This window comes from Melospiza georgiana, chromosome Z, assembly GCF_028018845.1.
Source record: "Melospiza georgiana isolate bMelGeo1 chromosome Z, bMelGeo1.pri, whole genome shotgun sequence".
Taxonomy (NCBI): Eukaryota; Metazoa; Chordata; class Aves; order Passeriformes; family Passerellidae; genus Melospiza; species Melospiza georgiana.
This window is the reverse complement of record NC_080465.1, coordinates 45,679,055-45,703,870: the sequence shown is the minus strand read 5'-3', so window position 1 is coordinate 45,703,870 and position 24,816 is coordinate 45,679,055. Positions and strand designations below refer to the sequence as shown.

At 38.0% G+C, this 24,816-nt stretch overlaps 1 protein-coding gene across 3 annotated transcripts; it reads right to left on the bottom strand.

The window, feature by feature from the left end:
* Nucleotides 1-1,768: 1,768 nt before the first annotated feature.
* Nucleotides 1,769-24,671, bottom strand: TRIM23 (tripartite motif containing 23). 3 transcript variants are annotated; one of them, XM_058043741.1, is made up of 11 exons: nt 24,520-24,671; nt 23,702-23,864; nt 15,802-15,923; nt 14,679-14,957; nt 13,881-14,063; nt 13,135-13,350; nt 11,953-12,087; nt 6,956-7,085; nt 6,743-6,853; nt 5,202-5,326; nt 1,769-4,857 (listed from the first exon to the last, which is right to left on the bottom strand). In XM_058043741.1, the coding sequence occupies exons 1-11, from the start codon at nt 24,607-24,609 to the stop codon at nt 4,678-4,680; spliced, it is 1,734 nt and encodes a 577-aa protein (XP_057899724.1). In that variant the 5' UTR covers nt 24,610-24,671; the 3' UTR covers nt 1,769-4,677. The 3 variants fall into 3 exon arrangements, with proteins under 3 accessions (XP_057899724.1, XP_057899725.1, XP_057899726.1); XM_058043742.1 differs by having other exon boundaries at nt 14,736-14,957; XM_058043743.1 differs by lacking the exon at nt 14,679-14,957.
* Nucleotides 24,672-24,816: the final 145 nt, after the last annotated feature.

The window sequence follows — 24,816 nt, the reverse complement described above, 5'->3', positions numbered from 1 at the left end:
CGCCTAGCAACAGCGGCTCAGCCCCGGGAAATGGCGTTCCTGAGCTCGCAGGCTCTGCCGGAGGGACGGCCAAGGGAGACGCCGTGCGGGAAAGCGCCCGCACCCGCGGGGCGGGGTGAGGCGGTGCTCGCGGCACTGGCCGGGGCGGCGCCACCCATTCTTCATCCCCCGGAGAGAGAGGAGGAGGGGAGAGAGACCGCTCCATCTGAGCATGCTCTGAAGATGCAGAGAAAAAAACTTCGGCTCCCGGCGAAACTTCGCCCCCCCGCAGGGATGCAGCGGGGCTGGGAAGCAGCAGATCCTCCCCCAAAGGGTCTTCTCCTGCTGGAGACGGGGGAAATGGGGCTTGCCCTGTGCAGTTAGCAATCCAGGGAAAAACAGCTGCTCTCCGTTCCAAGACCGGAAAAAATGCCTTAAATGTTAGGTAAACTCTTGGGTGTCCGAATCTACGGTCCAAAACGAATTGGAAAATGGATTCCATGCACTCCCATACGAAAACATCCAGGGCATATAGCAAATTACATTTATCAATTTGTAGTCACCTCCCCCATCAACCGGGACCGTGGTAAATGATTTGAGGTGTTTTCTTGGTGCCTTAAAATTATTTACAGCTCTTCCAACCAGTTTCATCAGTAATCTTGGTGGATCCCATCTGGTCCCACAGACTTGCAGCTAAATGGTTTAGCAACTACTAGCCATTGCTTTGTGAATTATGAGTACTTCATTTTGCTCCTCATCACTGTCTTCTACTTCAAGGGACTTGATACTCTGAGGATAACTGGGCTTACTGTTAAAAACTGAAACAAAGAAAGCATTAAGCTTTTGCTTTACCCTTCATTACTGTTTCCTTCTGCATACACTAAAGGATGGAGATTCTCAGTGGACATTTTGTTGCTGATGTAGTTGCAAAAACATTTTTTGTTGTCTTTTTCACCAGTATTCAGGTCAAGTTCTAGCTGGGCTTTGGCCCTTCTGATTTTCTCCCTGCATAACCTCATAGCACCCTTGTAGTCCTGATGAGTTACTTGTCCTTTCTTCCAGAGGTTATAAAATTTCTCTCTGCCTGTTCCAACTGGAGCTCTCTGGTGAGCCAGGCTGACCTCCTTTCTCACCAACTCATCTCTCAGCACCTGGGTACACCCTGCTCCTGCACCTCTTGCTAGGATTTCCTTCTGCTTTCCTGGACTCTTCCATTGCTCTTAAGGACTACCTCCAACAGGACTCTCTCAATTAGTTTCCTGAAGAGGCCCTAGTTTGCCCTCTGAAAGTCCAAGGAGGCAGAGCTGCTGACCCGTATCCTTACTTGTCCAAGAATGGAAACCTCCTTTTGTGATCACTTTGCCCAAGACAGCCTCCAAACATCACTCATGCATTTTTCTCTGTTCACAAACAATAGGCTCACACTGAAAGCTGAGACAACTTCTCAAGCTGCAGTGAATGTGGTTCAACAGGGCCCTGTTACTCTGCTGCTTAGTTAAATGTACTCTATAAACAGCAACATTGATCATGGCAGTTTATGTTCACCTAACACCACTGCACTCATAAAAGACTTGGGAGTTTACAGTTATGGTAACTTCATTTATGAATCGAGATATGATGCATAATAACCAAATATATTTCCACAAAAGTTGCTGCTACCATCAGGAAGTTTATCTTTAGTGAGCTACACAATCAGTAAGAAAAATTCCACAGGAAGTTAAATGTAGTGCACCTCTATTCTCAGAGGACCTTAAAAAACAAAACAAAAAGGCAAGTTTATTAAAATTAGTTCTCAAGGTTTTACATATTTTATTGAAAAGAAATTATTTTCTGAGCAATGCAGCAGTTCACTAATTTCTTCTACTAAAAGAGCTCTTTCTTTAAAGAAATCTTCACCTAAGATCCACATCTACTCAACACTCTCAGAACAGACCCTCATAGTCCACGGTAACTTTGAAGATAGAATACAGAAACAGTGATAAAACATGACTGTTCAGTTAGCACAGACATACTATTTTTGAAATGAGGTTCTTTAAAGAAAGCTACAACACAGTCACTGGATGTTGCATTTACTCAATTTTGAAATTACATCAAGACCCTTTGAAAAGTTAATTCAGTCTTTCTAAACAGTCAGCAATGCTTTAGCGAGTTCTAGTTCAAGAAATATTCCAATTACATATTCCATAAGTCAGTACACTAAAAACTAAAGTTCAGTAAAACTGATGAAACAAGCTTAAATTTATAACTAAAGCCATTTATATGTTGTATTAATGTATAATACGAATAAACCTCTTAGTGTACTCTACACTGAAGAGTTCACAGACATATGCAACACTTTCACATTTACTTCAAGTCATCTTAAATAAATTCAATTTAAAAACACTTTCATGGTAGCATTCCATGTGTCACAAGCAATCACTTGTACTTGACAATATGCATGAGTGAGAATTTTTCCTCTCCTCTCAAATTTAATGTTATTTAAAATACCAACTAGTCACCTTGAACATTTTGAATTAGAACTATACTGAGCAGCATGTGTAACTGAAGCCTAAGCCAGCTAAAATGAAACTAAATCAAGATTCCTCTAAAGAATGCATGTCTTCTGTTAAAAATATTACAGGAAAAGATATCTACCATACTTAGCAGAACTTGCTCATATTTCAAAAAGAGCTGTGAAGGGACAGTCAGCCCTAACTAGGTCAGGGGTTGCTCTGCAGCACAGGCTAAGCAGATGCTCAAATCACAGCCACCAACTGTGTACTGTGCAAGAAGTTACAGGCTGGGAAGGAAGAACAATTTTAAGTTTGGTATGTGCAAAAACCCCACTTTTCACTCCATTATAAACTGTTTCCAGTTTTATCAGCTTGTCTAAATAAAGACTAAATACTCTGTCTCAGTGCCTGTACCTGTGTAGGCATTGAAGACCACTTCACAAACATTAAACTACTTTAAAGCTTAGTGTTCCTTCAGGTATTATTCATGTCATTAGACTTGCTGAATCTGAAGCTGCATTTAACATAATTTACCTGAAATTTAAGTAAGAAGAATACTACAAGTGTCGTAATAAGGAAGTAGTTACACTAACTGCTTCCTCTAGAAGAAAAGTGCAAATGTACTAAATTATTCGTTTACACATTCTTGGCTTTACCTAAGGTATGTAGCAGGAAAATAACATAAAATTTCTAATAATACAATGAAAGCAAAGCCACAGACAATGGAATACACTTTCTTTACTAGGCGAGGTTCAGAGCTCTCACATGTAAACACTTTTCAGCATGGCAAAAATATCTCCATGTCTGTAAAAAAACACTATTCACTTGCACTATCGAGTTCTCCTGACTCACCTCTACTCCAGTAAGAAAAGTTATGATACAGAATTTTGATCTACTGCTCAGAGTCATTGTAGCTTCTCTACCAACAGGAAGAGAGTCTGTGGCATAGCTGCTTCAACTGGCAGTGGCCATGGACTTAGAGAAAAGGGAAGAAGATTCTGGTGTGCATACCAGACAGATAAAATTGTTCACAAAGTTGCATGTCCAGCAGAAAAAAAAGATATCACTGGGTCATTGCAACCTTCTCTAAATTTAAACAGCACTACACCCATATTTCATGGGTTTGTGAATGAGTAATCTTCAAAAATAGAGGCATTGGTGACAATTTCATGTAGAAGATACAGTAAAAACTGAAAATCTAATTATGGAAGTTTTATATCACATTTTACCATCTACCCTTCTAAAGACTTACAATTAGTGTTCACTGGTTTTACATTGTGTTATTGAATATTTTAAGGCCACTCCCTTATTCTGGAATCATGACTTCTACATAAAAGCACATAGCTGGACTGACATTACACCACTGTACTTCTTTAAGAAGTTGTTTTTTTAAAATTTATTTTGACTTCTTCAGGAATAAACTTAATCTCTAAAGGCAGATTATGTCCCCAAGTATGCACAAAACACTTTCACCTCAGTATCACCATAGTATGTCCATAAATAATTCAGTGTGAAAAACCCAACTAACCCCTGCCCCAAGATATAAAACAAGTGGCTAAGTAATGCCAAAGCCCCTTAGTTCTGCAATACTTTTCTCCAATTCTGAATTTCCTTTGTGCAGTTATGCTGCCTTCCTGTAACAACCAAGGAGGTTAATAAATAATAAGAGAAACATTTTCTTTACATGGTGTAGCTGCATGTAAGTTTCAATGCCACCTTTGTATTAATGGATTCTTTTGATATTAAAGAGTAGCACCACTTATCTCTAACTAATAGAGCTGGCTATTCTAATAAACTTGAGATGGATGTTGGAATAGCTTCATGGGAAAGTATTTCTAAACTACTCAGAATTCTTATAACACTAATTAACTACTGTAACCGCATTATATCTATTACATGAAATCCAATGCATATTTTATCAGGGAAAAAAATTAAATTTTAACAATATTTCAAAAGTAATTTCAAGGCATCCTTGTAACACTCTTCCATTATCCACTAAATGTAGATGTATCAACTTTCAAAATCACTATAATGACACAAGTTTACTGAACCAATTATCCAATCTAGGATGAAAGGTTATATTTTTTTGTAACCACCGACTTAAATGAAGTCCTCTCTTCAGGGACCAGACCTGGTGCCAAAACCCTAAATCGTGCAAACAAAACCAAACCATGAACTACCACATCAAATTGCAGCTGATGTCAAGTTAAGCCACATCCAGGACACCAGCAGCCACTAGCTGCCTTGAAAGCCAGTCCAAACCTTCATAAAGTCCTGTACCACTTCGGGCATCACAACCCTGAATATACCAGCTACGGCCACAGCAGAGTTTGTGGAGACTCAACAGTTCCGTGATTTCTTCCACTGGAAGAGCACCTGCTACATCCTGCGAGAGAATCAAAAACTCAATTATTCATCTGTATTATATTTGAAGCTATTTCATTGGCTTAGACTGAAGCTACAGATCACATCACAACTCTTCAAACACAAAAGACAAATCAAACAGTTAAGCATTTACTACTTGCTACCATAAAAAAACCCCTGATTGATCAATCTACTAAGTATGCTTAGCACCAACACTTACTCGACCAGCATTACACATTACACACAAGGAAAATATCTCCATTTTATCTTTCCACATTAGCACTCTCTACCCACAGCAGAGGGTTCAGAAGGTTGGAATTGGATAGACAAGCTGAGGAAAAGAGAGTAAAACCAAATCACAAGTACCTGTTTATTAGCAAAGATCAAGAGCAAGGCATCCCGCAATTCCTTCTCTGTTAATAATTTTGCAAGTTCACTGTATGCTTCACTGACCCTGTCTCTGTGGCTGCTATCAACAACAAACACCACCGCTATGAAAGAAGAAGAGAAATGTTTTACACACATTCACATATAAACTGCAAAATTAGCTTTTAACTTACACAATTCCTTTTTCTAGAAGCTTTCTATGTGAAGTTCCTCAGTACACAGCTTCAATTTTAAATCCAGGACGACCGAGAAATTCCTTAAATATTTCTGTATTTTAAACAGAAGTCTAGCATTCATCCTAAAACAGTGAAAGAATCTCTAATTCTTTTTCCCTAGTCTAATATAAAGGCCATGATATTTTAACTACTTAGGTCTAAAACCAGATTTACTATGCAAGGAGTAAGTATCTCAGTTTAAACCATTTCTTGATCCATTTATACTCCATTAACTCCCATATGGCTGTCTCAGTTTCCCTTAATGGACTGTAATATTCACAGGTTCAGCCAAATCAGCACAGCTTGCTTCAACTACAGACTATAAAATCCAAAAAAGATGGCCAAGGACCCGACATAGCAGCATTAGATTTTACTATTCACTAGAGAGTAACTAAGATGGCAGAAAGACTGGGGAGTCAAGGGGGCAGAGCTAGAGGACAGAATTTAAAATCAAGGGGTTTGCGATGAGAAAAACCCCAACACCAAAACTAAAAATAACCTACTGCAGATATGTACCAGGGTAACTGCTTATCTTTTTTTCCGACATGGAGTTCCAAGGCAGGCATGATTCCATGCTATTTCACACAGTATGTTTTAAGAGGACAACAGCAATCCCAAAATACAACTTTTAAAAGTTTGAAAAAATTAGTAATTTAAAATGTTAAAGTTTGTGTTTAAGGCTGAAATAAGGCACAAAGCAGAGCACATAAGCTGGCGTTTGTAATTCCTAAGTATTTTAGATAATTGTGAATGAATCAATCAAGAGGAACTTCTGTCTGAACTGGGAAAAACCTATGGAGGATTTACAAAACAACAACACAAATTTTTAAGTTCATCAATGCTTTCAGACTCAATAATCTAGTCTATAATCAGATACTACACTGCAATAGCAAGTCAGAAGTTACAGAACTTGGTAGAATTTTTTAAGCTGCTATCTAAAGGCTCCTAAAAGCTGAGTATTTTCAAGTGCTATTTATATTCCATACCTGGCAAGTACTGCTTCTCACTATGCAGACTTTGGGACGCTGTACCTTGTCTGTTGTCAGCTAGAACCAATTTAACAGAGGTTCTAATTTTGTTTGGCTCCATGAACTGTCTGATGGGTTTATAGAGAATGTACCTTTATCATCCAGTAGACATTCTGACCAACAGGATTAAAATTTATTAGCTCATGAATCTAACAGCTGTACTTTGCATTAGATGAACAACTTTCTACTGTCATAAATTATTTCTTCTAATAATCTGTCTGCCTTTGAAACACAAACTAGAAGACAAAATACATTTTAAGAGCTGTATCAGTATTACCTTGCGTATTGAGATAATAATGTTTCCACAAAGGCCTCAACTTGTGCTTTCCTCCTACATCCCATATAGTAAACTTTAAATTCTTGTATTCTACTGTTTCAACATTAAAACCTGGAATAAAAATATATAAGTTTTACAATCCTGCTCTGTATGAACATAAAATAATCAAAATTAGTAGATAAAAGTCATTACATTTAAGTCGTAGCTACTAACCTATGGTTGGAATTGGCTGCATGAATTCATCTTGCTTTAACTTAAACAAAATAGTTGTTTTGCCAGCTCCATCTAATCCTAAAGTAACAACCCGAATTTCCATTTTTGGTCCAATATGTACCCTGTTGTCCTGGAAGAAGCAAAATATTATGTATTAATAACAACAGCAAATTTTGGAAATTCAATCTAGAAAATCCTTATTTCTAAAACATGTATTTTGTCACCATTTCTAAAGTGACTAAATGGATGGTCTTTAAAAGTACAATGCATAAGCACTCCCAGCAATAACAGAAATAAATAGAAACAAAAATATCCAATAATAGAAATACAAATATCCAATAATGTCTGTAGTGAACCTGTAATTTTTACTTGATCTGAGTTACAACGTATCTTTTAGAAAGCCAGTTTCGTGACAGTATGTCTGTATTTGATAAAATTTCAAATTCTTTCATCATTCTTGACTGAAACCACGTGAAGAATTTTTTTTACGGCAATTAATTAGAGTTCACTGACCAGGAAACTCTTTTTTTCCCCCACTTTATTAATGCCTCTACCTAGAGAACTACTTCCTTGCTGGAGGTTCCACAGCTTTACCTCTTCACCCTAAGCCTCTTCCAATCCTTCGCAACAACAACAACATTACTAGCACTAAGCAGTAATCTGAAGTAGTAGAGAAAAGCAAACAAAATCCCCCAGGTCTTGCTTGGAGACAAGAAATGAGATTCCACTTCCCTATTTGTAGTTTACACCAAGCTATTGCTGAGGAGATGAAGATGATACTGACAACATGATCAAATGGAAAAGCATAAATTCTAGAATAAACACATAGGCTGATATTAGTACATATTTCTGAAACACATTTTGAAGTACTGATGAACTGCTATCTTGATGCAACACCGGGGTTTCAATCACCAGAACTATGTAGCAGTATATTTGTTTTCTTGCAAAATCCAGACAGCACTGTGCCTACTCCACACAGCCTCTTATTTCTTTTCACAGAAGAAATACTACTGAGTGCAAAAATGCTACATCATCTCTTGGTAAAAGACCAACAGGTTGACAGTGTTGCAGGACATTTAAACATCTCTATCACATGACGTGATATATTTAACTATTTATCTTTCCATATACACATAGATACACACAGAGGATCCATTATATATCTGGATATATTGTCATCATGACAAGCAACTGTTTTCTCCCTTCTGTCATCAGAGAAGTAGCATACTTTCAGAATAATCAATGCAATTCAATGACCTCATGCTATCACAATTCTGGAAGAGAATAAAAATACCTTGAGAAACTGCTTCCTAAAAAAAAATTAAATATAATTGTGCAATTGCCACAATGCAAAAGTCAGCAACATCATGACTATAAGTGTAAAAGCCAGATCAAAGGTTCATCTCATCAAATATGCTCTCTGAAACTAGGCAAAGATGGACATGAAATAAGAAAATAAGAAATAAGAAATAAGGAAGGTACACAGTGATGATAACTGTCCTAAATAACTTCCCTGTGCTTAAGAGCTTGCAGCTCATGTGAATTTCCTAAGCCAACTGTGAGGTTTCTTCAATCAGCAGATCTTGATGCATTATTCACCTATGAAATTGTCTGCTTGCTGCTTGAAACCTAAATGGGCCCAGATGGTCCTTATCATAGAACTCCACAGACTACCTTTTCAGTATGAAATAAATTAATTACTTTATTTGAATCTCTGAAATGAACTTGGATAAGCTCAGCAGGTTCAGTACTACTATTACAAAAGGCATATGCTCCACAACCAAAAGACTATTTGAGATTTGAAAAATGAAACATTGAGACTTAACTGCTTTTGAATAAATTTTTGTCCAATTTATAGATATTTGGAGTCAGAGCTGAAATTCAGTGACAACACTGCAACACAACATGATTATCAAAATAGGTTATCTCACTCTGGAAAAGAAGAACTTGTGGGCAGATTTTTGACAAGGTGCAGAGAAAGAAAAAACAAAAAGAAGTATGCAGAAGGGTCTGAAGAGTCTAAAAATGCCATGTCTCCAGCACTCTTTTCACACTCAAACTTTAGCTCTGATTTTATCCAGAGTTTCTGGGAGTGGACCTCCCCAATTCTTCTCTGCACCTGAAAGGAAGAAGGAGCAGCTCTGGATAGAGCTGCTCAGTTCACAGGTTTCTTGCAGAAGGCAGTACCCTGGCTATGGGCAGAGCTTGCTAACAGTGAGCCAGTCCTCCCACAGCACCACCCGATGTACTGGTCACCTGACAGCTCCCATGGCTGGAGGGCAGAGGCAGTACCACTTAAATCATCAGGGAAATGAAGGAGATGAGTGAGGCTGTCAAATTTAGCCATCCTGCTGCAGTTTGCCTTCTCCAAGGTTTGGAATGAAAACAGGCTGTTCTCACCATGTTTGTATTCTCTCAGAAGGAATCAAAATGTGATGGACGCCAAATTTCCACTTTTTGCACAAGTAGTTCCGTCACGTCATAAAACATTGCAAGCAAAGTTGCTATTTAGAAAACTGTGTGTAGCATCTGCAATATGAGTCAGTAATAATGAACTATTCACGATCATAGCTAGAAACTGACATGAAAGAAGTCTCTCACTGTCAATTGTATCAGCACCTTTAACTAAAACGTTGCTTAAAAATGACAAATAAACACCCTTTGTGTCTGTTTTTCTGGCAGGTGCCAGATAACTTGATGGCATACTTAAAAACAGGTAACCTTAGACTCCTGTTTAAGTAAAACTTGTTTTATTAAATCTCAGTGCAGAAGAAAAATGCACAACTATGAGCTCTTCACTTTTTTATCCTTGACCTCTTTCAAGAAATTTGATGAAACAAAAGCCCTCTGTACAGGTTTCCTTAATGGTTCCTTAAAGAGCTTTCTCTCTGAGAGAACACTTCCTTCTCAGATAGTCTTGATGTTGGTAAGCGTTAGTTGCCCAGAGTTAGTTTAACATCATAATGAGAATTTATCTCTCAATCTCAGGCACTGCTTCCTTAATAGTTTTCTCTCTCTGCAGCATGCACATATGTGCAGCATGCACATATGCATATTCATGATGACCACATGCATTTCTTATGTATAAAGTTCTACAGCCACTGCACTCATTTAACAGAAAACTATCTTTAAATAAGGATCACGATCCTGGGTAAGGAGAATTCTCCAAATCCTCCCTTCAGAGCTTTGTATCTGGCATTTCCCTAGCTGGTTTAGAAAGAGGAAATGGCACTGTGACTGTTTTCTTGTGTCATCAGTGAAACAAAATATAGGTAAAATTTACTCATTTTCAAGAATGAAAAGGACTTCTCCCTCCCCTCCTCAAACGTCCACAACTTTCATTTGATATTAAATATTCCTCTGATCTGGTACTGTCTGAAATGCTTTTTTACATTTTATAATGGATGCAGCCATCAGTGCAGCTTGGGAGGGAGACCTTTCCAGTAATATAGTAAGAGTTTTATAGCTTTTGTCTGAAGATTTTATTTCTGCCTGATATCTGTTGCCAGATATGTACACCAAACCTCACTGCAAGTCACAATAGTGGCCATCAGCATAACAGTAATCTAAAAACACATTGTTAAGAAAGAGAACATTAAGCTTTATCAGATGTGAGGAAACAAAAAGTAAGAGGCTGCAGGAATTACTTTCAACTTATTTTTTCATGGCTGCTGCTGTTTTTCTGAAAAATGACACTTGCTTTAGCACCTCTGAAGTTCAGAAATTAACCTTCAGAAGACTTCAAAAAAATACAAATTGTTACAAGATAAAACTAAGTCTTCTGGGTTCCCCAAGCCTATTTTAGGCCTCCTGTAACACCTTAGCTAGCTCCTATCATTCTCATTCCAAAACACTCAGAAATTAACAACCAAAATTTTCCAAGTCTGACAAAGAGCTCTGAAAGCCAAAGCTTTCAAACATTCAAAATGCCCCTCTGACTCACAATTCTTCATCTGTGAATTGTGATTACTGCTTCATTCATGAAATAATGAGGGTTTGCAGAAGAGGTTTCCTTGGCCCTATGAGCTTTGGTCTCTGCTAAATAGGAAAGAGACAGGCAGATGTGAAAATTCTGCATTAACATGGAAATTCAAATATACTGAGGTTACAAAATGAATGATTTTGAAGAAATCTAATTTCCTACGTCTGGAAGAACTGACATAGAATCTCTATGGAAGCATTCATTTCTTACAGTAAATGTTTCAACAGCTACAGTTAAATTCTCATTTTTGTCTCAGCCACAATAGATCCTCTTCCTCTTTCACCCATTCAGATGCAAAAAAACCCCATACATCAAAGTACTTGTTCCTTGAGTTTCAAACTTACTAACTTTCCTACGAGGAAAGTTAGTATTTATTATATATTATATATATGTGGTATTTATTATATATAATAAATACCATATAAATACACCAAATAGAAGTAACATTATCAAACTTTGAATAATTTAATCCCTTTTAATGAAAGTGGTAGTGAAATTATATTGAAGCAATAAAACCCCAAACTACTTAGAAGATTAATAATGTATTAGCTAAGCTGTGAGTGAATACCAAGCAACTGTAAAACAAATGACTGTTTAATAAACTGAAAGAAATATATTTTTTTAATATTATAAACTGAAAGTTATAATAGTAGTATTCAATTTAAAACAGGTGAGCAATCTCCAGGAAATAATCAAAGAAAGATGTTTCTAGAACTCCGAAATGCTATCCAACTTCTTTAAAAGAAAACAGCTCATGTTCAAACAAAGTTACTGATATGGTCAATGACAAAAGAACATTTCCCACCCTTATTACAGCAGCACGTGGTTTGTTGCTCAAATACCAGATTGCATTCATCATGTGATAAGACAATGTGGCTCTAACTGATACTGAATTGCCTCAACTTGTTGCAACAAATACAGCATAATAATGTACATCAATAATTCCTGCTTTATTTTACATCAGATTTGGGACTTCATAAAGTGGGTAACTGTACTTCCATGAGATTAAGAATACCTTTGTGAAAGTGACAGGTATGCTAGCATCCAGCTGTACATGATCTGCAAGTTCTGTAAACTGCTGCTGCTGTTTCTGTAATGTCTCTAGCAATCTTGTAATTTCCTGTTTGGCCAACACTACTCTGCAGTCGTCCTAAACAGACAAAGAAAACAAAAGCATGCCTTTCCTTTAGTAATTTACTTTAAAATACCCCAAATATAATATAAACATCATTGCTAGAATGAAGGTTTTTTAAATAGAAATACACTACTTCAAGAAATTACAAGAAATACATTTACAAAAAATGTATTTCTGTAAATAATTTTTGTAAAAATTCATTTATTACATTTACAAGAAATAACATTTACAAAATAGATTTATTTAAAATTGCAACACAAATATGAATATCTTAACAGTTTTCCTTAACACTAATAGATGTTAAGTTGTTCTGCAGGTTTATGAAAAAAACTAACAAACTTTCTTTATGAGCCAATTAATACAAATTATAAGAAACAATAATATCAATGTAACATATAAAGAACATTTATATTTTTCATGTATCATTTAAACAGATGGAACAGAGCAACTGTTTTGCAACATATGGCAACACACTTAATAGGAATATTAGCATCCCCCCTCTCAGGATTCATAGAGTTAAACCTGACTACACAACCAAACAAAAGCTCTAAACAAATCTGGAAAAAAGAAGTACAAATAACACATTCATGAAGTAGCTTCTCACATTCAGTTTACTATTTGCTACACATACTATTTACTTTTTCCTATCATTACACTGAATTAATAAGAGACCAATGAAAAATTCACACATAGCCACTTTCTTCATACATTTAAGATGTAGAATTACCAATGTCACAAGTGTAACTGTAAAATCCTTCCAATACGTTCTGTAGGTTTTGGGTTTTTTTGCTTCAGTCTTGTCTTGCCTTCCCACTAACCTCACAAATATCAGAAAAATCATGCCACAGGGTTTCCAGTAACTGGAGGACTCCACGCTTTTGGACTGACTATCTTTGGCTAACACTCCCTTGTAATGAATACTTATATCTCATGTTAGACCATGACTGATTTAATCTTATAAGAAAATAATGCAGAATACTATACATCTCTTTTTTTATAGTCTAAAAATAACTTGTACTTCCATGTGTTTTGCCATATGCTACAGCTCACTTGCCAACCTACCTGTTGCAAAGTCTTTTCACAGTGAAGGCAAGCTGTTGAAACCTGTGACAGGAGAATGGTCATATCTTCTTGCTGTTGCCTAAGCCAAATCAACTTCTCTCTCACATGAGCATCAACAACGCTAAGAGCCATTTCTTCCTGACGACAAAGGGTTTCATGAAGATCAGAAAAATAGGCTCTGACACATGAGCGAGCATTCTCTGCAGTTCCTGGTACCTAGAGCGTTGCAGAAAGGAGATCCGACAGTTTAAGGACACCAGTTGATTCCAGGAGCAAATTTTAAATTTTATTCCAGATTCTAATTTATTTTCACATCTGCCTGGCTACATCACAGTTCACGTCCCAGTTAGGGCTGATAAAACTTCCTGAATAATACCAAAACACTTTTAGAAGTTACTCCTATAATCACATAGCTCACTTGCATGTATAAACACCTCACTAAAAATGACCAGGGAAAAAAGCCTCAGTAGTATTATACCACCTGAGAACATACACAGTCTGTACACTAGGAGTCAAACAACTTTTTCCACTGCCTCCACATTTCCATATAGCCTAAAAACATGGTAACACCAAGTTCCCATCCATCTGCTGATCTAAGCCTCAGTACTGACGTGCTAGATAGAAGACCCTAAAATCTTGCCCTTCAAAACCTACGCATAATTTCCAAAGAAAGTCTTTATCCAGTTATTACAGAAAAGCCAATAATCTGTGCATGTGGGGGAAATAAATATTTTTTAAAAGCATACATGTTCAGTATGGGCCATTCCAACTCCATCTTCAACAATTTGTTCTCCTCCTTCTATATGCTGAACAATTCCAACTAACTTTCTGGAATAATCCGAGATTTCTTCTGTGAAAGTTCTTATACAGTGAGCCATGTCTAAAATGGATGCACGAATCTGGTTTGCTTCTGGTTCCAAGACAGAATGCTATTAATTAAAAGCAACATATCAAACATCAATCATAATTATCTTCCTTAATAATCTTTTATATTTTACTACATATTTAATATACATGTGCAAGTATATATTTTACACATACATATAGTATAGCCAAGTAAGAACCGAAAACCATCTTGCAATTTAAATAAGCAGTCAGGACTTACAGATTATGCTGAAACTAACTTATACATCTAGCAATTACAGAAGTAAACAAAAACTTGCCTGTTTATCATAATTTATTATAAAAAAAGAAGAATAGTTAGACTGCACCAGTGATGTGCTGTGTATGTAGTGTCTACATTATGAAAACAGCTTTCTAAATTATGGCCCAATGTCAATGTCATGAAAACTTCAGAAAAGCAGCAGATAAAGGGACTGTCCTTCTTCACATATGCATATTCAAATTAGTAACTCATTGAGTTCTTAGAATTTTTTTTCCTTTATTTTACCATGGCAACTGTCTGACACAAAGGGAAAACTAAAGAATGGGATGAACACATCAAGAATCTATCCTCCTTTCTTGACAACCTTTTTTACTTTATTTGGATAAACAATTATGCAAGTTACCCCCTGGCATGACTAGAAATTAACTACTAGCAGTACCTTATGACCTTGATGCTTCCCATATTCTTTGCAGACACAACACATGAGAGGACTCGCCTGACAACCTTCTTCTAAACAAACAAACTCAATGGCATGCACTTGGTGTTGGGAGCACATCGTCTTCTCATGAGGCTTATCAGCTAGAGGTACACGCCTGTGCTTCGCCAGAGTCTTAGTAGAATGAGTAAGCTGGGAGCAGTCTGCACACAGGTGAGTGGCACAAACAGTGCAATACACAGATGCAACATGGGCTTCATCTTCATCACAACGAATGATACTCTAACAACGAAAACCAAGCAAAATTCAAGTGGTTAACATTTAATCCCAAAAATGGAAGAAAAATTAGAAGACTTGTCAACAATACAGTCTTTGTTTAAAAGTTATACACTAATAAATACTTGGACTACTTTGAAACTTGATAATAAGTTTTCAATAACCTTTTTGAAAACGTAAGTTTAAAGTGTTCAGTAATTTTATAAGTCCAAGCTTCAGTGCAAGTTGTAAAGGTTTGGAGGAGAAAATAAATCTGACTCTGGGAACTTCCTCCAAAGCAGTTATTACAGACCAGAAAATTACTTACAGGAAAACAAAACACCAACAGTTAAATAAGCACTTAGGAAAGTTATCTACATCTAGAAGAGTACTGCAAGATATGTTGCACACCAGCTGTTAATACTGAAATGATAAAAGCAGCTACTTTTGGTAATGAAGTACCACATGACATAACAAAATTACTATAAAAGGCAACTACTGACAACAGCTGAAGTCTTTAGGAAGAATTTCTGAGGAGTTTCAGGAAACTGTGCTTATATGACTAAAACTAATATATCAAAATAAGTAACCTTTTCTAAAAGCCCTAAAGGCACAAAAAGGCAGTGAAATAGTATGCATGTTTATTAATACCAGTTTATTTTCTGCTTTATTCAAGTACAACTAGCATTTAATTATGAACAATTAACTGAAGCCTTAACACTAGATACTGGAAGAAAAGAACAGTATTATTGGTGAAATTTGCCAAAGAACTGATTTTCAATCTTTTTCCTATTTAGAGATAACTTCTAGCAAATGAAACTTTTTTTTTGTTTGTTTTGTTTTTTGGGTTTTTTTGTTTAAAACTCAGTACCTCTCCAGATAGACCAATGCCTTCTTCAGCTGTCCCATACTGCCCAGCAGGTCCATTCTGCAACCGTTCCAAGAGTTCCAACAAAGCAAAGTTCTTTTTCAATCCCCAGACACCAGAATCTCCTATTTTTGATGAAGAGTAAACAAAGGAGAGAAGAGGAAGAAAAAGCTCAAGCATATATAATTTTGAGAAATTCCACAAACCACAGCTGAGATTCGGACAAATATTAAGAGCATATCAAGTACACTAATATTAACCAAGTGAGATACAGCTATCAGTTTTTCTGCAAGCTCACTCCATCTTCTTCCTTCCTTTGATCATTGAGTTATTTAATATTTATGCAGATCTTCCCTATCAAAAGATGTCAAGATTATTAAAAATTTAGAGAAACTTAGTAAAATTTTCTAATTAATTTTTTAAAAAATTCTAATTTAATTTACTTTTTAAAAAAGTAAAATAATCTGCAATAGCTAACAACTAAAGAATACAAGGAACACACAAACACTGTGTATTATAAAAATTATTGTTTTCAGAGGTATAGTGAACATTTCTACCCTGCTAATGGAAGCCATGAAGAATTCCCTACTGAGAAGCCTTATTCCCTGTATCACAAGATGCAACACCAATTGCAGATCCCATGCCAGCAAAATCTAAGAGTTAAAACAATATTCAGAAACAAAACGCAAGGTGATACACTATTTGATAAAATGGAAGATGACTTATACTCCCTAGAGCAAAGCAGAAACCCATGTCTACTCCTGCATGATCCTTATTTCACAGAAGTTAACATGAAGCAATGAGATGAGAAGCAAAATCAGAACGGGATCCCAATAAATGCTGCTAAATGGTAACCATATTGGCCACATAGCATATGAGAATCCTAGCAGCTGCTTCTTCAAGGAATTGCCATCCCTTGACTCTTTTCTAGTGTAACTGTCATAAATTTAATGACATTTTCTCTATTTCAAGGAAAAGGTGGCTCATGAGATCAAGCATCATCTTTGAGCACTGGATCATTACTTTTTAACCATAACAAAACCACAAAATTGTTGACGTTGGGAGGGTCCTCTTCATCATCTTGCCTAGGTCACCCAGAGCGGAGCGCCCAGCACCACACTCAGGCATCTTCTGAAAATCTTCAAGGAGGGATATGCTATCGCCTCTCCGGGCAACATGCAGCAGAGCCCGGTTCCTCTTACAGTCAAAACTGTTTCCTTATATGCAGACAAAACTTCTGCGTTTCAGCTTGTGCACATGACACATCAGCTATCTACATGAACTCAAGGAAACAGTATTCCCATGTGTTTTCCCAGAGAGCCCAGACTACTTGAATTGTCCAGTTGTTTCATGTTGTTTCCTAACTCCTAAAGTATGCTGCCCGGTGGCAATCTCGTATGTGCCCTTCATCCTTCTGGAATGCAGAGTCATCTCACTGATCTTTTACAGACATCAAGTTTTATTTCTTCAATATGGACATTTATCAAACACTCCATAGACTCTGATTTATCATTAGAATGGGTGCAGTTCTCAATGACCAGACAGACAACAACTACACAGTTATGAGAAATACCCAGCTGGTAATCACGCTGCTTTATGTAGCTTCAACTTCATGAAACCTTTTTTCCCTAGTCCACCTTCCTCACAGACTATAGACTGTAATACTCTGTTCCAAATCTGGTCACTGAGAATTTATGTGCCTCACAGATTAAAGGCAATAAATGGATTATACTATTTTCCTATAGCAATAAATGGGAGCATTTTTAACTATTTTATGCTCCAAGACTCTCAATTGGTATAAACAACACTGATAACCTGTTTTAAAAAAATATGTTTACCAATAAAGACCATGCATTTGCTGCTTGCAGAAATGGGCCTATGGAAGCACTAGTCAGTAACTAGTGCTATCTAACTGAAGTTAGATATAAAGCCAGATGCTTTAAAAAGTCTGTGCTTTTAAAGTCAGGGACCTCTGCATTTATCAGTTCCATGGTGGAAGCCTTCCCTGCTCCAGAGAGGCACTACATTGCCAACACCCAATCTAAGATCAGTGCACTCCACAAAATAAGCTGCAAACAAACAAACAAAATATTTTGACTTTTATTTATCACAGATCTTGAAGGAGTTTACAGAAGGTATGTTCTGTCCCTCCAAAATTACACTAAGCACCAGCAAAGTCATCTGCTTTGATATATTCTGACCTCAGAGCTTAGTAATTTTTTAGGTTGAGCACTCCTAGTAAGATCGAGTCACCTCTTATTACCAGCTGAAGAAATACAGAGCGCTCTATATATACTTTTAGAATTTAATTTACATCAAAACAGTTTCTAAACAGTTTGGATTTGCTAAATAGGTATCTAGACAGACTAACTCTCAGAAAACAAAGCACTGGAAAGTGGCTATGTGGTTCCCTTCTAGGGTGTTTAGCACTTTCCCACAGCAAACTAACTGTGCACAACCTTCAGTTTCTACAGCACACAAAATAGTCACATTAACAACACAGCAATATAATGGCTAATACTAACACACACCTTCTATTTTCAGATTAGCCACTAATCCAGATAGCCATTAATAGCCCAGTATAAATGGATGTACATGTACCAAAAGGATAAACCTACTTAAGCAAGAGATTATAGTTCCTAGCCTTTAAGCAAACATTGTCTTAGCCTTTAGGCAAACACTGGGTAAGGCTGCAAGAGGAACAAGCTACTCAATCATTACAGAGTTTCTTACAAAAACTTTTCTTTCACAGGTTTTAGTGTTTATTACAAAAACCCTGGAAACTGAGAAGTACTCTTCTCAGTTTACAACACTGTATGTGATTTAATCATATTAGTTTTGTTCCATGTCTAGCAGTGAAGAGAAAGTCAAAACAAAACTAATTTACTGAATTGTTACCAAGAAGATCAGAAAAGATAAGTGAGTAGCTATTATGTAGTTGTTTTTTTGGCCATAACTCTAAGATGTCATGAGAAACAAAGATACATTGCTCTTACATTCTTTCTATTATGTATCATGGGATTTGATAATACAAGTACAAGCAATTGTATAACATGTCCATCTTGGCACAGCTAAAAAACAAGTGAAGCTTACATGCTAACTTTTAATTTACTGAAACAGAATTTATAACCAGCTAGCATCCTATAAAACACAGAACCATGGAATAATCTTGAGTTGGAAGAGACCCACAAAGATCACCGAGTCCAACTCCTGGCCCTGCACAGGCCATTCCCAATGACCACACTGTTTGCCTGAGAGCATCCTCCGAACACTGCCTGAACCCTGGCAGACTTGGTGCTGTGACCACTTCACTGGGGAGCCTATTCCAGCACCCAGCCACTATCTGGGTGAGGAACCTTTTTCTAATATCTAACCTAAACCCCCCTGACACAGCTTGAGGCCATTCCCTCAGTCCTGTCACTGCTCACCACACAGCAGAGATCAGTGCCTTCCCCTCAGGAGGAAGTTGTGACTGCAATGGTGTCTCCCCTCAGTCTCCTCCAGGCTGAACAGGCCGAGTGTCCTCAGCCACTCCTCATCCTGCTTCCCCCCAGTGCCCTTCACCCCTCCATGCCCTCGCTGGACACTCTCCAGTGCTGTCCTTCTTACACTGCAGCACCCAAAGTGCCCCCAGCGCTGGAGGTGAGGCTGCCCCGGTGCAGAGCAGAGCAGGACAATCCCTCCCTGCCCGGCTGCTGATGCTGTCCCTGATGCCCCACAGGACACGGGTGGCCCTCCTGGCTGCCAGGGCACTGCTGGCTCATGTTCAGCTTGCCATCAGCTTGCCCAGGGCTCCTTTCCATGGCACTGCTCTCCAGCCTCTCATTCCCATCTGTCTGTACATTCAGTGTTGCCCCACATCAGTGCATAACGTGGCACCTTCCCCTTACTCCTGAACTTCATGTGGTTGGTGACTGCCCAGCCCTCTCTGCAGGGCCTCCCAGCCAGAGCCAACAGCTCCTCCCAGTTTTGTATCATCTGTGAACTTCGGATCCCTCCCAGTCCTGCACCCAATCATTTCTGAAGATGCTGAAGAGCACAGAGCCTAAGGTGGAGCCCCATGGAACCCATGTAGTGACAAGGCACCACTCTGATGTCACCCCACTCACTGCAACCCCTTGTGCCCGACCCATGAACCAGCTGCTCTCCCAACACACGATGTGCTTGCTTATCCAGCTGTGTGCTGGACACCTTGTCCAGCAGGACACTGGGAGAGACAGTACCAAAACTTCACTGAAATACAAAAAGACCACAACTGGCTTCCCCTAATCCACTAGGTGGATTACCTTGTCACAAGCATGCATTCTCATTAAAAAGTCATGTCTCATTTTCCTGGTATCTATCATAAAGTTTACATATTTGCACAAATGGGACTTTGCTCCTTTTTACTTTAAATCTACCTATAAAATTTTTAGGTACCTGACCTACACATTCTCAACACAATTGACCAAGTGTTTATTTCATAATTGAAATCATTAAACAATGAGTTCTGTATATACATCCATTTACTCTCTTGGACTTCACCTCAAATTGTGCTTTGATTACAAATGTGAGAGTCTAGTGATCTCATCCTTGTGCCTACAAAGAATGTTTGCGTCCATTAGAAAAATTATTACACAGTCTGTCATCTCAAAAGAAGAAGAAAACATGAGTAGCAGGAAATGTGTCAGCCAGGAATGAGAAAGTGACAGACCAAAGATATTAAGACTGACTCCAGCTAACAATACAAACGTCAATTTCAGAAGCATGAAGCTTGACTGCAAAAGTATTATAAATAATGAAAGGGATAAAGGAACAACTTTTGTCTAAATGTTTAAATGCATTTTCTTGAACAGCATTTTTAAGCTTCAGCTTGGCACTCAAACGCTAGCAAAGGCATGTGTAAATCTAAGCAAGACCAATCAGATGGATTACATGAAGGATGCCATCACCTGCATATCTTTGTGAACAAGTTTTAATGATAGAAAATAATTTCAGCTCTGCAGTAATGGTAGATAGAGAGAATCTCCAAAGTGCATTTTTCCTAAAAATACCTTGGTCTGTATATTAATTTAAAAAAACCCAGAACCCTACAGAAACAAACAAACAAACAAAAAAGCCCAACAAACAAACAAAAAACCCACCAGCCAAAAATAACCAGTGAGAGACAGGACGCGAGAAAACAATTTGCAAGAAATTATTTGCCTTTTCTCCCAGATCAACATACTTTAAGGAAAATCTTTGAGAGGAGCCTCTTTTTCTACAGACACCATTTATTGGATTTTCCCTCATATAAACTATCTGAATCAATACTCTCCAGCATATACGATTTCAAAAGTTTGAAAACTTTTCCACTGCACCTTTTTGGTTGAGAAAAATGTTAATCCACTTGAAGACAACAGTTCACATACCTTCAGCATGTACATACTCATTCAAAATTTTCCATTAAAAGATTAAATCACATGGAACTTCATTAAAGAATTCTTAAAAAACCCAACAAAAATCAATGTTTTATCTATTCTGCAATGCAGAATGGTTGGGGCAAGCTTTAGTCCTATTTGTTCATTACAAAATGTTTTCTCTTGTAACAGGATTCTGTGAACTACTAGAAAATTTTGCTAAGCATGCAAACAACGTTTCAATTTTCAGTTGCAGAATACATATTTCCAAAAATCCTGATTCATGAAGTACTTCTAACCCTGCCTTCACATACAGTTATATATAGAAAGAGACAGCTCTGTATATTTAAACTGAGTCCAGTTCAAAAAAAATACAAAAAAAGTATCTACCCATATACAGATCCCCCAGTACTTATTTGAAAAAGCTCCCAACATTACCTAGGAAAACTTGGATGAATATAGTATTAAGTCCTTTAGTAATAAGAGCAACAGAAAAAAAGTACCAGAGGTTACTTTAGACCAACTAAAAGTCTCCATAATATCCATAGTTACTGATTAAGAAATTGTGTTCAGCAGAGATAGCTTTATGTCCTAATTTTACAGCTTTTCTTTCAACACAATTTTCTCTTGGCGGGGTCCTTAGACACGAAACAGCTCTCTGAGACTAGAGAACATTATTTCATTAAATTAATTAAATTGTAGAATTGCTATAGGGTGAACATGGAGTTTGTTTTCTCATATCCTCAAACAGAGGGCAGAGAAGTATGAAAAGTTCCTCTGGGTCCTGAATTGTCCCTCCCTGCTCCTAAGCTCTAGAACAAAACAGAACTACAAGCGCAGCAAATTTAACCAATACCAGCAACTACTAGGTGATTAGAAAAAGGTAGCAAATGCATAGATATCTCAAAGAGGGTCCATGAGCTGCACTCCACAAAACTTCCTGGTTTTATATCCTGTAACCAGTAATATGTCTCAATGGCATTGCATATGGAAAGACTCAAGTGTCTATGAACTCCCTCTCCCTCAGATCACCGGGTAAAACTTTTATTCACAGAAGTATTTTTATTTTCAATAAAATAAAAGTTTGGCTAAGATTTTCTACCCATTACTTTTGTGAGCAACTGCTGATCACAGTGCATCCTTCTTCTTTCTAGTGTCAAACAGCAGGATGCAACTCTATTTATCAACCCTTCAATATATAGGGATCCTGAAGCTTTTCATCCTTCTTCCTAACTGTAGGGGACTTGGAGATTTAATAACACAGCATTTCATAAAAAACTCATCAGAAAGATTAAAAAAAAATCCGTAAATGCTTTTGTAAAGCTTTATTTTCATCAAACATGAAACACACCGAAAAATATGATATGATCCTTTCAGATGCCTGGGAAAAAGTGTATAATAAAAACTAAGAAGCAACAAGTTCCCCATCACAAGAAAAAAAGCAGTGGTCTTGGACAGGAATGTTTCATAACAACAGGAGGAAATGTTGTGCTCTAAGATTCTCCCTCTAAAACCATAGTTTAAAAAATCTTGCACAGCTGCATAGGCAAATATAAGAAGCCAAACAAACCATTACTCTTAACCACTCTACTAGAATGGCAGTCATTCATGATTCTCACACTACCATTTCCCTCGCCCAAAAAAAAGCCCCCTCCTTCATACAAGACTGATTATTTTCCTGATTTCTACCTTCACAAAAACATCCTGCAGAGTGCCTTAATATTGCTAGCAGATTCTTGAACTTCACAGTCAAGTGAATTTGATACTTAAACAATTCTTTCACGGTTTACGAGATCAGAGATGTCCTTTCCTAAAGATTCTCCTTTCAATAGGCTCCTTTTTCCTCTAATGTTATTCAAAACTGCTGGAGCCAGTTCTATTAACAAGTTCTTTTTGTTACATCTTCCTCTGATAACTTGTCTTCTCTATAACCCCCTATGGACTAGGTAATTATTATTCTGAAGAAATTATATGCACATGTCATCTTTTGCCTAAAATAAACTTTCACTCTAAGAAAAAAAATCTTTATCTTATCCTTTCAAATACCACGTGCAGACATTGTTAGAGTAGGGGAATTCCAGTTGATAGCCTGCCACTACCAATAATGCACGTATAGAAGTCATTAACATTGTAAAAACCAGGTTTGTTATCACTGATCCTTCCCTCTATAACACTTCATCATGAATTCAGGGAAATGTTAGACAAAAATTTACCTATTCATTTACATGGGTTTAGTGTTTAGGACAATAGGAAACTAATACTCATACTTAAGGAACCCTTACACAGAACCATTAAACAGAGTAGTGCCTTTGTAAATATAGGTGTACAAGAAGATACCCAGGTATAAAGCATGCGAGCCCAGGTTCAAGAACATAAAGGCAAAATCTTTTCTTTCGTCTCCGTACTACACATTCATTACTTGAAAATGCCATCACTAAGTGGAGCACTAAGAATCTATGACAAGCACTATCTTCTAGATATCCATGACTGCAAGTTTCAAGAATGTCAAACTTCTATTTTCTTACCTAGTTCAGTAACTTGTCGATCAAAAGGACAACGAACTGCTCTGCCATGAAGGGGAAGCCGGGTAAGACAGTCATGGCAGACAGTATGGCCACACAAAAGCAGCCGGGGAACTTTGTCCCCTTGCAGAGAAAATACATCTTCACAGACCCCACACTCAAGAACCTGTAAGTTAAAAAAGACCATTTTTGGTTTTAAGCTAATTAAAAAGCAGAACTTCACACAGAAAGCTATACAACAATTTATGTTACAGATGTTCATGCAATCACAGTAGATAAGCTGAGTCAGTGATTTTGCTTTCTATGCACACATATAACGATCATACTACCGACTTTTAAAAAGTAAATAAATAATTAGACACAAACAGAACATTTTAACTCGTCAGCATCCTGCCTGACCACCACTAGTTCCTACCAGCTTCATTTAATACACTGCCATAAGACAAGCCTACTGGTCAAGAGGCACAACCAGAAGAAACATCCTCGCAGGAAAAGGAAGCAGCCAGCAAGACCCTGCCAGAGCAGAGTGTTGGCCGGTGGAGTTTCCCCTGGCTGCTGATGCTCATAAAGAGGTCAGTCACACCAAGTAAGCCAACTTGCAAGCTATAAACGCAGCACTGAGCTAGTGCGAGCAAACAGTTGCGGGCCGGAACATCTCAAGCTATAACAAAAAGCACAACTGATGATCACAGAGAAAGAAAAAAAACCACCAAAACCAGTCCATAAGCCCGGCACACCAGGGTACCACAGGCCTCCCGCCTCGTGTCCTGGGCGGGCACAGTCCGCACCGCCACAGGAGCTGGGCCGAGCCGCCGCCTCACCTTCACTGCGGCGCCCGCCGGGCCGCGACCGCCACCGCCAGGCCCGCGGGCACCCTCCGGCCCGGCCTTGTTTACAGCCAGGGCCGCCATCTCGGGGAGGGCGGGGCGGAGCGGAGCGGCCCCGCAGGAAGGAGCGGCGATCTGCCGACACCTCAGGCACCACCCTGGCGGGCGCAAGCGCCGCCCTGCAGAACTGCAAAACTAGTGATATATAAAAAACTACGACTCCCAGCGTGCCCCACAGGAGCACTGGCCGGCGGAGGAGGCAGCCATGCCGCACCCGGACCTCCCAGGGAA

Coding starts and splice junctions, on each gene's coding strand:
- TRIM23 (XM_058043741.1), bottom strand. CDS start 24,609: ATGGCGGCCCTGGCTGTAAACAAGGCCGGGCCGGAGGGTGCCCGCGGG. Junction 13,351..13,880: donor GAATGGCCCATACTGAACAT/GTATGCTTTTAA, acceptor GCAACGCTCTAG/GTACCAGGAACTGCAGAGAA. Junction 7,086..11,952: donor TACCTGTCACTTTCACAAAG/GTATTCTTAATC, acceptor TGCTTCTTCCAG/GACAACAGGGTACATATTGG.